The 14807-nt window shown below is 48.3% G+C and overlaps 1 protein-coding gene across 1 annotated transcript; it reads right to left on the reverse strand.

Annotated features, from left to right (window-relative positions):
• Nucleotides 1-2091: 2091 nt before the first annotated feature.
• SOX11 (SRY-box transcription factor 11) lies at nucleotides 2092-3518 on the reverse strand. The gene has a single exon (XM_019942588.3). The coding sequence runs from the start codon at nucleotides 3516-3518 to the stop codon at nucleotides 2166-2168; it is 1353 nt and encodes a 450-aa protein (XP_019798147.1). The 3' UTR covers nucleotides 2092-2165.
• Between the last annotated feature and the right edge of the window lie 11289 nt (nucleotides 3519-14807).

Genomic DNA, 14807 nt, shown 5'->3' on the forward strand with positions numbered 1-14807 from the left:
AAAAAAAAAAAATTCAAAACTGGAAACGGCTGTCCCCACCCTCTAAGGAGGGAGAGCGGCAGGGATCCAAGCGTTCTCAGCGCTGGCCACCCACGGGCGGCTGTCACCGCGACGCGCAGCGCCGACGCGGCCCCTAGCAGAGAACGCAGACCCCCGCAGGCGCAGGACGCCGACCGCGCGCTGGCACCGCGGTCCTCGCCCAGCCCGCCCCGCCCGGCCCGCTCCCCGCGCCTGCCCGCGCCGCCCGCCCGCGGCCCGGATGGGTAAGGAGAGGAGGGCGACAGCCAGGGAGGAGGAGGAGGTGAGAAAGGAAATGGGGGTGGGTGGGGTGGGGAGGAAAGGGCAGGCGGAGAGAAAGCGTCCCCGGATTTTCCTAACCGGCCACCGAGTAAGAGAAAAAAGAAATAGGCCTGCCCATTGACCACTTTCAGCCTAAGCCCCCGAGTGTGGGATCCTCTTCTGCCACCTCCCACCTGAGCACACACCGGCCTTGTCTCTGTGCTGCGACTACAGAACGGCCAGGATGAGTTCCATAGAGACTATGGGCGATGCGAGTTTCTATCAGGTCCAGCTGATTTATTAAAATTGTCAAGATACAGACTTCCAGCACCAAAAAAGAAAAAAAAAAAAAAAAGAAAAAAAAAACAGGCAATGATGTCGACAGTGCATTGAGTCTGCTTTGCCACCATTTGCTACAAAATATGCAGATGGTCTGTACTTTATTTAGATTATATTGCACAAAATGAGAAACTTTTTAAACTATGTGCCTTTTTTTCTTTTTGCTAAAAATCGAGAATCCAGTTTCAAACCTTCCATCTGGGGCCCCATCCACATATCACAGCGTATGAGATACATAAAGTCCTACTATAGTACAGTACATATACAATCTTTAAACTAAGATAACAGCTCTGAGGTCTATATCACCATTTTCAATAAATCTTTACCTACAAATATTGAACAAATCTCTACTATAGCTGTACAAAAAAAAGTTTGCTTTTTTTTAAACCACAAGGCCTTTAGATGCAAGGATTATTTTAAAATTTTAATCCTTTTTAAACCAGGACGTAACGTACCAACATACTTGCATGCTAAAAAAAACAGAGGAAAAAAAGAAATCAAAAGGGAAGAAGTGCCTGAAAGTCTTACTGAAAAAACACAGCAAGAATGTTCCCTTTTCACTGTACAAAAATACGCCTGAAAATATATTAATTTTTAAAAAAGACTGAGGTCTGTTATGTATCAAAAATGTTTCAATACCTTTTGTACTGAGGTCTAGGCTGTCTGGTATTCAATCAAGGAGGTATAGGGAACAAGTTACAAAAAAAAAGTTGGCAAGTAGAAATCACATTTGTAAAACCATAAACAATTTGATCTGAAAAGTAAACTCTGATCTTAAGTCAGTTCACAGTTTTTTTTTTTTTTTTTTGTAAGCGTTTGTACAGTCTGCATTTTTTCAAGCTCCCTGCAGTTTTGTTAAGAATCGGATGCATAGAAGACATCAGTTTTCTCCCTCCAAAAAAATAAAATAAAATAAAAAATTTGCCATGGTCCCTTTTTTTGTGTTTGTTTAAAAAAAAAAAAAAACACCAGTTCTTTAAGATCTCTTAAGGAAAAAAAAAAAAAAAAAACACATCTCCAACCAACTCCCTAGCGTTAACAGTCGCGCTGCCAAAGGGTCCTCCGCAGGCGTCTTCCAGACTTCAAAGCCCGACCAGCTTCACACAGCGCCTTCCGGAGCGGGTCCTCCCTCCCCTCCCCCGCCCCGCCCCTCCGCCTTTGTTGCAATCGCGAATTTCAGAAAAAAAGAAATAGTAATTACAAAAACACATTTGAGGGGGAAAAAATCACAACTCCAGACTAGGTATGCAACTACCTTGAGACACGATCAAGGAAGGGAGGGGGGACAAAAAAAGGACAGGAAAAATGTTTCAAAACTACTCATTTCACTTTAACTCCACCAAAATTTTCATCATCTTTTCCAATTTCTTTGTGTCACGACATCATATCAATACCAGCATCTTCTTCTCTCCCCTCCACCCTACCGCCACCACCATCGACACCTCCTCCCCCCCCCCCCGCCCTCCTCCTTACGACCACCATGACCTCCTCCCAAGGAACCCTGCTCTGCACCCGCCGAGAGAAAGAGCGAGAAGCGGGCGCCCCTCTCAATACGTGAACACCAGGTCGGAGAAGTTCGCCTCCAGCCAGTCCCCCGCGATCATCTCGCTCAGCTCGGGCGTGCAGTAATCGGGGAACTCGAAGTGGGAGCCCAGGCTGCCCTCGCTGAACGAATCCAAATCCTTATCCACCAGAGACAGGGACAGGTTCCCGGCCGCCGCGCCGCCCCCCAGCTGCTGCTCGCTGGCGCTGTGCGCGCTCTGGGAGAAATTCAAGCTCAGGTCGAACATCAGGTCGTCGGCGTCCTCGCCGCCGCTGCTGCTGCTGCTGCTGCCGCTGCTGCTGCTGGACGAGGAGGACGAGGACGAGGAGGTGGAGACGGAGCGCGAGGACGCGGGCGACAGCGCGGGCTGCGCCAGCGGCGGCGGGTGCTGCTTGGTGATGTTCTTGAAGCTGTAGTAGAGGCGGCTGCCGCCCCCGGCGCCCGCGGTCGCGCCGGCCCGCACCTCGTCGTAGAGGCTCGCGCCCTCGGGGGACTCGGCCGCGCTACTCAGCGTGGGGCTGGCGGGCACTTTGGCGACGTTGTAGCGTCTCAGCAGCTGCGGCGGCTGCTGCCCGGGCGGCTGCAGGAGCTGCGGGTGCGGCGGCTCCTCGTCCTCGTCGTCCGCCTCCTGCTTGATCCGAAGCTGCAGCTCGTCGTCGTCCTCGTCGTCCTCGTCATCCTCGTCCAGGAACACGCACTTGACCGTCTTGCCCGCGCCGCCGCCGCCCGCGCCGCTCCCGCGCAGGCTGCCGAGCACGTAGTCGTCGCCCGCGCCGCCGTAGTCCCCGGGCTGGGCCGCCTTGCCCGCGCCGGCCTTGGCGCCGCCGGCCGCGGGGGCCGTAGGGGCCTTGAGCTTGCCGCATTTCTTGCTCGAGCCCTTGGAGGTCTTGGCGCCGCCCGCGCCGCCGCCCGCGCCGCCGCCGCCGCCCGCCGCGCTCTTCTCGGGGCTCTGGCTGGCGCTGGGCTTGGCCGAGGGGTCCATTTTGGGCTTTTTCCGGGGCCGGTACTTGTAGTCGGGGTAGTCGGCCATGTGCTTGAGCCGCAGCCGCTCCGCCTCCCGGATGAACGGGATCTTCTCGCTGTCCTTCAGCATTTTCCACCGCTTCCCCAGCCTCTTGGAGATCTCGGCGTTATGCATGTCCGGAGACTGCTCCATGATCTTCCTGCGCTCGATCTTGGACCACACCATGAAGGCGTTCATCGGCCTCTTGATGTGGCCCGACGCCGTTTTGCACCAGTCCGGGTCGCTCTCGTCCAGGGCCACCGGGCTGCAAGCCATGAATTCGCCCTCCTCCGTGTCCAGCGCCTCCCGGGGCAGGTTGCTCTCCGCTTCCAAGCTCTCGGCCTGCTGCACCATGATCCGCTGCGGGGCTGGGCGCTCCAACCCGGGCCGCTCGGTCTCGTGCGGAGCTCCCCCTCCCCCTCTCGCCCCTCCACCTTCCCGGGCAAGTTGCAAAGTCCTCGGCACCCCGCGTCCGCGGCTCCCCCCCTCCCCCCCGCCCCCCCTTCCAGGCTGCACACAGCGGCTGCGGCGGCTTCGGCGGCGACGGCCGCCCGCTCGCGGGGAGCTGCGGCCGCGACGGGAGAGGCGGCGGCGGCGGCGGCGGTCGAAGCAGCCCGGGACCCCTCTCTCCGGCTCGTGGCTCCCGCCGCGAGCGCCGGACCCCGAGCACTCCCAGGCGCGCGCGCTCCTTCTGCAAAAAGTTGAGGGCTCTCTCCCAACTAGTTATCAGGGTGTCATATGGGTGACATCACTCCCCGGGCCAGCCAATGGCTGGGGGACGGCTCCGCCCATCTGCCTTTATTAACTCCGCGGCCCCTCCCCCTCCCCCGCCCTCGGGGCTGCTTTGCAAAGATGGGGGGTGGGGGAGGAGGAGGCCTGTCTGGAAATATGTTATTTTTAAAAAATCCGCGTGTGTGCACAGATGCGCCTCTCCCCAGGATGCTCCGGAGCCGCGCACGGCCCCGCGGCGGGCCGGCACTCCCGGGGCGAACCGGGCTAGTCCCGGCGTCGGAGCGAACCGAGGACCAGGTCCCCGGAGAGGCCCGGCGCCCTTTTGTGCCGGGTCCGGGGGAGGCCGGTCAGAGTGAGCAGACGAGGCGCGCGCTCGTTCGCCGCGGGCGCACGCTCGGGCACGCGCACAGCCCGAGACGGCGGGTGCGGCCCGGCCCGCCCGGTGGGCGCAGCTGCTCCCCGGCGCGTCCCCGGGGGCTCGGCCGCTCCCCGGCGCCGCGCGCCGTCAGAGTCCGCCCGCGGCTCCCGCCGCACCCCGGCCGACGGAAGGTGGCGCTTTAACACAACAACCTTCCCGGGGCACGTGGGCTCTCTCCTCCTTTTCCCTTTCTCCTTTTCTCTAAAGCAGAGACATCCGTTTAAAGCCCGAGAGGCTGGATTCCCCCTCCTCCGTTTGCGTTTTCCGTTTTGTCCTTTTTCCTCGTCTGTTCTTCCTCCTCCGCGGTGTTTGGAGACGCCGCGGTGCGGGTTTGGCGGCGCCGGGCCCCCGCGCGCCCCGCCCCGGGCGGGGGCCGGAGTAACGGTCCGTGGGACTCAGCGGGGGCCGGGTCCTCGCCTTCGATCCGGCCACTCCCCGGGCTGGTGCTAAACCGGGTCCGGGACCCTAGAGCTTCGGCACAGCCCCGCCCCTGCGTCGCTCGTCCCCCCTCCCCTCTCCCGCTCCTTCCCCATCCCCTCCCCCAAGACCCCCTCCCCCTCCTTCCCAGTCCTCCCCTTCCTCTTTGTCCCCTCCCCCTGTCTCGGTCACCAGCGCCCTCCAGAGCAGCCTCGTCCTGAAATCTCGCCCCGAGCTAGCACGCCTTATGGGTCACTCGCTATTGTAGCTGAACAACCCAGACCAAAGAGAAAACCAGGAGCACCCCAAGTTTCCAGTCGAAATATTCCCTATGTCTGTGGCAAGGTGGGACCGACTGCCCGTAGAACAGAGACACGGTGAGCAGGCTAGCTGATGTCAAGCCCGTGCCCCTTCCGTCTCACTCTGATTATTTCCAAACGCGTTTTTCTTTGTGTGTCCCTGTTACCCGTCTCTGGATATTCTGGGGGCAATTTAGAGAAAACCGCCGCTTCCTGTGCATTCTCTGTTGTCATCATCACCGTCTTCACACCCTCCGGCGTTGGGGAGCTGGCAACTTTGAGTAGTTCCTAAGATGCTGCCCTGAGAATTTCACAAGAAATGTCAGCTGCTCAGGACTAGTGAAATTAGCCAAACCTGCTTCCTTTCAGGTGCTCTCTCTGCGAAAAAAATGCTGCATTACCTAAGCATTGCAGTTTTTTTGGCGTCTTTAATGACAGAAAATGGTACCATGTTTTCACAGATCCGTATTATTATTATTTTTTTAATCTTCATGGCCATACCCTCCCCCACCTACGTTCATCCTAAAGAAAAAACACTGCATCAAATACTTGTAGTACTCAGGCCAATAAGGCAGGCGGTTTGTTTTTTTAAGGGCCAGAGGAACCGTAAGAATTTTCAGTTGTTCTTAGGGGGTAACCTGAAATCTGGAGACGTATGAAACCCAAGGCAGTGTGTGGAAATTCATCTTCTCCCCGCAAGGCCAGCCCTGCATCTTGTTTTTCTCCTGCCTCACAGGCTTCCCAGCTCTTCCAGCTGTTGGGAACACCACAGGAGGGTAGGGATGGCCTGGGTAGTGACCCTACCCGTGCTGCACCCCACACTCCGGCTAGAGGGCTTGAAATAATTTAGCTCAGTTGCAATATTTTCACGCAAACTACGAGGGTGCCTAGCATTTTAGACTCTGAAAGAGGATGCATTTGAAAATCTTTGGCGAATTCAGTATTTATGCGCCTTCACTCGACAGCAAAAATCAGGTTTAACTTCTTACTTATTTAATATTTTATGCACACACATTTAGATCTTTTAGTTTTCCTTTTCTCTTGACCTTTGTTGCAGAGAGTCCAAAAATATAGTCTTTGGAATACATAAGTAAGCCACATTCCTATTCTTCTTAAAGCATCTATTTTTTTTTTTCAACTTTGTTTTTAGAAATTAGGTTTAACCTCAGAATGAGAATTATGTGAGGGCTGAAAAATAATGGGCTTTATTCTTAACAGTGCTGGGATCTTCTTAGAGGAAGTATAAGGTAAAATTTACTCTTTCAAATAAGAAGTGTAATTTCTGTTCAAAGAAAGATGGCCATTTGTTAGGGAAGTTAAAGGTGGAGGAAGGAGGTTGTTTATTAGTCGGAGAGGACCGGAAATGATGAGAAGAGGTGAGTGGGTGAGGGTAAACCCTGTGATGTGATGAGTCTTTCAATAAACAGAGACTGGAGGGGGGAAAGCAGGCATTGCCGGTGTGCCCAGGAATGTGGTAGAGCGGATTTCTCCCTCTGTGCCATGGGCAAAGGTAAAGCACAATTTTCAGGAGGGATTAACCGGATTGCTATTGTGTATCATGTATCCACCCCACAAATTTAATGTTAGCTCATTTAGTGAGGGGACTAAGAGTGAGGAAAGGAAAAGAAAACTAAATAACTCCTCTCTATACTTTTTTTTTTTTTTGGTTTCCTAAGGAAAAATGTTTTAAGTAGTATAACATTAAAAAAAAAAGAAAAGAAAAGAAATGGGCCCGTGTTTGAGACTTGCACGTTTCTTACAGGAAGAGTATTTATGTGTGGGAAACACATGTTTTCAACACCAGCAGTAACCGACTATTTAAAAGAATTTTAGGCTAACAAAAAATGCGGGCTTCTCTAATGATACACCTCTTGGAAGTCTAATTTGGTAAAACGGAAATTTATCTGCTATTTTTTAAACCACTGAATGTACCTCAGGATTAGACACATCTTCCATCTTTTAATAGTGAATATACATGTTCTATTTGTGTGTATATCCACCTATGTACTTGTTTAGAAGCAAGATACGCAATCTTCTTATTAACAATAAACATTGTTGGATATATAATTAATGTTCAGAGTCTTAAGATTTACTTTGGATTATCAGAGCTACAAAAGACTATTTTATGGTTATTATTATCTTTTTTACAATTGCATCTTTAGCAAAAAAAAATTATAAGGACTGTTATATAAGAGGGTAAGATATTCTACAAAATCTCTCAAAATTACAAAAACGCAATTAGAACAAATATGCAATGTACCTTTTTCCTTTGAAGAAGAAACATTTTGCTAAGTAAATAATACACTAAAAATATCACTGGGTGAATATCTGACTCACTGAATGGAACATGCCATTTTTAGAAGTATTCTGACTCCATGCGTGTCCCCATTGCTGAAAGGATGCCGTGCAAGGCCGCTCTTCCTTTTTCTTCTCCTTGGACCTACTCTCCCAAGGTGAGTTCTCAGCTCTTCGGCATTCAGCTATATCAGACCTCAATCCTGAGTTTGGACCTGAGTATCTTCCATCTACGGGACCTCCCCCTTTCATGTCCCTCCCACAGGGTAGTGGGTATAAACTGAACTCTACCTATTTTCTAGGCGCACACACACACACACACACACACACACACACACACACTACCCTTCACTGCTGCTCTTCATATATTTCCTACCTTGGTGAAACTTACCAAAGCATACATGTTCCCTAAAATAGAATGTGGGCACCATCTCAGCGTCATTACCCCAGACACATATACTTAAACACTGAAGTTTTCATAAGGGGAATATTTCTGTCTCAAAGAATTCCACGAGGTCAGCATGATCAGACACCCGCCTAACTCTCCAAATCCCAGCTTGCCCCAGTCTTCTCACAAGGCACTGCCTTTTGCATTTATTCCACCCACTGGAACTTTCCTTTCACCGGACCTTTGCATTTAGAGCCCATTCACTGCATTCAGACCTCAGGTGCAGTGCCCCTCTCCCAACGAAGCAGGCTGCCAAGGACTGTCAATACCTTGCTTGGTCCATCACACGTCCGAAGCGAAAATAATCTTCTTGTAATCTCACTTGTTTATTCTCTGAATCACCCAGCCGGAGAGTAGGCTCCATGAAAGCGCGAGCAGTAGGGCAGTATGGCGCAGGGCAGGAACTCTTACAGCACACACCCTACAGAAACCAAAGTGTCACAGATTAATATCTCTCCTTATTAAGTAAAATTGTTGGCTAAAACCCACTGAATTCACCTATTAAGGAAGTGCTATTGTAGTTTGTGAAACACTGACTTAGGGTTTGAGAGCTAAAACTCGGAATATTCTACCTTGGATTGAAAATTATGGTTCTGGTGTCTTTTTTTTTTTTAATTAGGGACCTTATGTACTCTTCGAATTTTATTTAATAATAACAAAAGCATTACACAAACTGCCTCTGCATTTAATGTCTTGTCTTTTTTATTAGTAATATGAGCTGTGTATTCTTTTTTAAATAAATAGACTTATTTTTAGGAGTAGTTTTAAGTTCACAGCAAAATTGAGTGGAAAGTACAGAGAATTCCCATATGTCCCCTGTCCTCACACGTGCACAGCCTCCCCTCTATGGACGTCCCCGCCCCCTGGAGTGGTTCATTTCTTAAAAGTGATGAACCTGTATTGACACATCATAATCACCCAAAGTCATAGTTTGTTTACATTTGGGTTCACTCTTGGCGGTGTACGTTCTCTAGGTTTTGACAAAAGCATAATGACATGTATCCATCATCATAGCATCACATGGAATAATTTCATTGCCCTAAATATATCCTTTGTGCTCTCCCGCAAAAAGCATCCCTCCCTCCTCCCTCCAACCCCTGGCAACTGCTGCCTTTTTTATTGTCTCCATAGTTTTTGATTTTTCCAGAATGTCTTATAGTTGGAGTCATATAATATGTAGCCTTTTCCTACTGGCTTCTTTCACTTAGTAATATGCATAGAAAGTTCCTCTATGTCTTTCCATGGCTTGATAGCTTCTTCTTTTTCAGCAGTGAATAATATTCCCCTGCATGGATATACCTCAGTGTAATTTATTCATTCATCTACTCAAGGACACCTTGGTTGCTTCCAAGTTTTGGCAATTAGGAATAAAGCTGATATAAACATTCATGGCGGAGGGTTGTGTTGGCATAAGTTTTGTTATTCTTTTGGGTAAATGCTGAGGATCATGGCTGGATCATATGGTAAGAATATGTTTAATTCTGGACGACATTGCCAAACTATCTTCCAAAGTGACTGCACCATTTTGCATTTCCATGAACAATGAGTGAGAGTTCCTGTTGCTCCACAACCTCGCCAGCATTTGGTGGTGTTTTGGATTTTAGTCCTTCTAATAGATGTGTGGTGGTATCTCGCCACTGTTTTAATTTGCGTTTCCCTGCTGACATATGATATGGAGCACATTTTCATATGCTTCGTTGCCTTCAGTGTGTCTTCTTTGATGAGATGTCTGTTCGGGTCCTGTACCCATTTTTGAATCAGGTTGTTCATTTTCTTACTGTGGAGTTTTAAGAATTCTTTGTATATTTTGGACAACAGTCCTTTATCAGATGTGTCTTTTGCAGAGATTTTCACCCAGTCTGTGGCCCGTCTTCTCATTCACTTGAGAGACACCAAACCCCTGGCCTCCCTGTTCCCACACTGCCACCAGACTCTTCCTTCCGGCATGAAACTTGGACACAGGGCTCTCCAAATTCATGTTCAGTGAAGCCCTTCACCCTTGAACAAAGCCCACACCCCTTTGCAATTTGAGTAAGGGCATGTGTGTTTTCTCTTTCTGCCTCTCCAGCTTCATCTGTTTCACAATTAACAAAATCACAGAGGAGCACTAGGGCAGCCAGCACAGGGCAGTGGCTTCCAAACATATATCTGGACGGTGACCTGCCATACGAAATACATTTTACATCACAGCCTGGCACACACACCCTCTGCACAAATACAAGTGAAGCTAACTACGGGGTGAATGTTTGTGGTTCCAGATAAAGCATTTTCACATATTCACACTGGTCCTAGTAACCAGCCATTTGCTAGAACTTGATTTCTTTTGCAATTTAAACAAACTTTACTTTCATTAAAAATATATTACTCCAACTTTTTTTTTTCTTTTTTTTTTTGAGAACCTGCTCTGGAAAAGGCATTCAACTGGGCACACCAGGGATTATATATATATAAGAAGGTGAATAACTGTTTCCTCAAAGCATGTGTTTTTAGTGTCAACAAAGCTGCCCTCTTACACGGCCGGCTCCCAGGGGCGGCTCCCAGGGGCTGTCCTTCTCCAGCAGCCGGCATGTTGCTCCGGGAAAGGAAGGACAGAAATGGGGGCAGGGAGGATGGCTTCTGCACATGATGCTAATCCTTTACCATCTGAACAAAAGAGAGACACAAGCGCTGCAAACATGCCTGAGTGCACTGCCTAGAGTTGCTGTCTGTAAGGGAAGGAGAGAAGACAATTGTCTGCCCTCCCCAGGACGGAGAAGCCTATTCTCCTAGACTGACTTCACTCCCTTTTGTATCAACATCCTTGTCTTACATACCAAAGAAGACAATGTGTATGGTTGTGTGTGTGTGTGTGTGTTTATAGGAGTGTAAAATAAAAAGGAATGGATAGACAATTTTGAAAGTACAATTTTAAAATCCACCAAATCTGATTTCTTCACACATGGCTACTATCTTGGTGGTTGTGTCTTAATCTCATCTTAGATAAAACATCCAGGTCCAGAGCTATGACTGTGTCATTATTTTTGGTGATGTCTCCCAAGGGAGACACAAGAGAACTAGTGACTGTCTTTCAGGTGAGCATCCTGTCTATTTCTGGGATGCAGTTGGCATAGCTACAGGAGGGAGATGGCTATAGAGGGGCCTGACCAGGAAGGTGAGATCATCAGTTATGTCAGATGCAACACCTCTGTTCTCCCCGCTAGATGTGATGAGGTAAAGTCCTAGCAATGCCTTTTTCTGACTAAGCAACTTAGCTGTGGCCTGTGCTGCATCCCTCCTCTCCCCATGAGTCCTGTAATCAACTAAATCTTTCCTTAATTGACTCCTGAACTCAGGTGTCTACTGCTGTTTTCTTTTCTGGCCCTTGCTGAATCAATCACTCTCTCCGTCTCACCGTCTCTCCGGGCGCTGGTTCTCTTTCTCTCTCTCTCTCTCTCTCTCTCTCTCTCTCTCTCATCTTTTTTTCTTTGGTATAGCTGAGATTCTTTTTTTTTTTTTTTTTGCCTTGAATTTTTGTATTATTCGTGTTATCCCCATGCTATAGGCCGAGCTGCGTGCAGTACAAATAATTATTAAATTCTAAGTAATCATAACACAAACAAGGAATGGAGTGAGATAAAGCAAACCTGTCAAGAGGATGGCTTTTGTCACTCTCCTTGAAGAGGGCATTCATGAACTTACCTACCTGTGGTCTCCATCACAGTAGCTGTTAGCTGTTGTGCAAAAGTAGAATAAAGGGCGTCTCCTGCCAGAGGTGGCGGAGGATGGGCAGCAAGAGGCCTCTCGTGTACACCTGTGCGGACAGCAGAGCGAGAAGGCTGCATCCCGGGTCGGGAGGACCTGCCTCTCCGAGGCTAACAGTAACGAGCTGTGTAACCTCTGTGCCGATGGGTAACCACTTTGGGTGTTTTTTTCTTCACGTCCAGGACAAGTTCAGACCAGATGGCTTCCAAGGTCTTGTCTGCTTCTTACCACTTTCTAATGTTTACATGACTAAACTTATCATTCTTGCAGAAATCATAAACTGAGGGACGTCATTTTGGTTTCATTCTCTTAAATCATACTTCTGGCGTCTACAGCTTCATTATATTTTAAATGTGTTCGCTTCATAGTGACCCCAGTGCTTTATGGCTGTTACTGTTTTCTCTTTTTCATTTAAAGGAAGCACATACAGGAACACCTCGTCCTATTGTGCTTCACAGATACTGCGTCTTTTACGAATTGAAGTTTCGCGGCAACCCTGCATGGAGCAAGTCTATCAGTGCCATTTTCCCAACGGCATTATTTTTAAATTAAGGTCCGCGCATTATCTTTTTAGACATAATGCTATTGCACACTTAATAGACTACAATATAGTGTAAGCATAAGTTTTTTATCAATTTTTACTTGCTTTATGTTTTGTTTTTTTTAAATATGGGATATACATATAGTGGAGAAACTATCCAGCCAATAAAGATAATGTAGATATACATTTATTGACATGGAAGACTGTCAGTGTAAATAAATACATTCATGTTTACATATATACTTGCACATCTGTACACATATAAAGGGGAAAAAACTCTAGCAATGAAAAAATGTGTAATATATTTTTTTAATTTTTAATTTAATTTTTATTTTATATTGGAGTGTAGTTGATTTACAATGTTGTGTTAGTGTCAGGTGTACAGCAAAGTGATTCAGTTATCCATGTACATATATCCATTCTTTTTTTCATTATTTTCCCATATATGTTACCAAAGGGGAAAGATGTGGGGGGGGGGGATAAATTACAGGTTTGGGATTAACATCTACACACTACTATGTACAAAATAATTAATTAACCATGACCTACTGTACAGCAGAGGGAACTCTACTCCATATTCTGTAATAACCTGTAAACATAACTTTTATATGCACTGGGAAACCAAATAGTTGTGTGATTCTCTTCTTTGTGATATTTGCTTTATTCTGATGGTCTGGAAACAAACACACAACATCTTCGAGGTGTGCCTGTATTCACTGCAGAAATGTGGAATCAAAGAAAAGCAAGTACAGAAATCAGAGTTGCCTGCACATACCCAGGGCTAGCATGTTGGTGCCTCTCCTTCCGCCTCGATAATGTTCTCTCTACTTCCTTTAGTTTCTGTTCCTGAGGACTCTGCAGAGACCACATCCTCTTCCTCTGCAGCCTGGCGCCCTTCTCTGTTGTAGGGATGCCCTCTCCTGACCCTGGGGCTCCTTCTCAGCTGCTGCTCTCCGCTGAGAAAACCCCATCACTCTCAAGAGTGAGCACAGCCCTCTATGACTGGGTCCTTCCGGGGCAGCCCCCATCCAGCCTCCTTCCTCCACGGCCCCTTGGTTCATAGAAGCACCCAAAGCGCTTGCCCCACCGGATACTGGGAGGCCACCAGTTCCGACACTCCTCAGTCTCCCCTGAGCTCCCTCCCAGGATGGGGACCTCACGGGGTGGTGTCGGCCCGCCTTTGCTCTCAGACATGGTCCCCATAGGTTGGCAAAGGGAAGAGGAAGGCCCTGTCTAGTTGGGCTAAGGACAGAGAATCCGGGCAAAGAGGATTCTTCTCAAACCTCAAAACTGAATGGAATTGTCCCTGCTGGGCTTTCGACTTGGTTGGAGCCCACGGCCTCTATTTTCCTTCCGGTTTCTCCCATCTGGAATGGAGATGTCTATTCTATGCCGGTCCCATCACTGCATTTTGGAAGCAGATAACTTGTCTGCTGTCACAGGTTCACAGCTGGAAAGGAATTTGCCTCAGGATGAATCATACCTCCGGTGTCAACCATACCTGATTTACATGATATTTAGACAAGATTTGGAGCTTAGAGTTCATGCAGGAATGGGCTAAGATTTGGGGGGTGTTAAGATGGAATGAATGTATTTCACACGTGAAAGGACATGAATTTTTAGCAGCCAGAGAATTGATGGTTAGGAGTGCAGTGTTGTTTCCCAAAAATTCATGTGTTGAGGTCCTAATCTTCAGGACCTCAGAATGTGACTATAATTAGAGATAGGGTGATCACAGGTGATCAAGTTAAAATGAGGCCATGAGGGTGGGCCCTAACCCAGTATGACTGGTGCTCATAGAAAAAGGGGAAACTTAGACACAGAGCCACACACAGAGGGAAGAAGATGTAAGACACAGGAAGAAGACCACCATTTACAAGCCAGTGGAGAGGCTGGAACAGACCACCCCCCCAGTCCTCAGAAGGAACCAACCCTGCACACACCTTGACCTTGACCTTCCAGCCTGCAGAACTGGGAGTCCACACGTGTCCATGGCTTTCAGCCACCCTGTGTATGTGGTGCTTTCTTAGGGCAACCCCAGGAAACTAAGACAGGGCGGGCGGGGGGGGGGGCGAGGGAACAGAAAAACACAGAGCTCACTTCTGTTACATGTTCCATTGAAAGAATTTTCCCCTTTAGTGAATCTCTAGTAATTAACTTAAGTCAGTTTGGGACTGTAAACTGTGTTGCAGAGGTGATGGCTCCCGTTTTCTCCTCTGAGAACCACAGGAAGGAAATACCGGTGAGACACAGCACGTTTTTAATCACACTTCCTGCCCATGCCTCAGCATGGCATGACCTCTGCCCTCAGCAGAATCGTTCCTTCATCATTGCCGGCCCTGTAGCACCTCGTGCACACTTTTATTACAGGATTTATCACATTTACACCCCAATCTTCCCTGTGACAATGGGTTCTGTAAGGGCAGAGACAAATCTATTCACTTGGCCACCAGGCTGCCCGTAGAGGACATGTGAGGGACCGACCGAGGCCTACCATAAAGGAAATCCTTCAGGGTTATTTATAAAAACCTGTTTCAGTGCTGAGATGCTGCTGTACAATGAAGTTCCTCCATCCAGTTTCCCGGGTACATCTTGGAGACAGGAACAGCTGACAAACACAAGAATATTACTGAGCATTTCAGTTTAGAAATCTCACCATCACGGTGGGTGTTACAGGTAGAATAATACAAACAATACCAAGGCTCAAAGAGAAGGCTTTCCTATATGACCATAAGTTCCCTTAAAAGTGAGC

This window comes from Tursiops truncatus, chromosome 14, assembly GCF_011762595.2.
Source record: "Tursiops truncatus isolate mTurTru1 chromosome 14, mTurTru1.mat.Y, whole genome shotgun sequence".
NCBI lineage: Eukaryota > Metazoa > Chordata > Mammalia > Artiodactyla > Delphinidae > Tursiops > Tursiops truncatus.

Excerpts from the sequence above, each read along its gene's own strand:
- SOX11 (XM_019942588.3), bottom strand. The coding sequence starts at position 3,518 with ATGGTGCAGCAGGCCGAGAGCTTGGAAGCGGAGAGCAACCTGCCCCGG.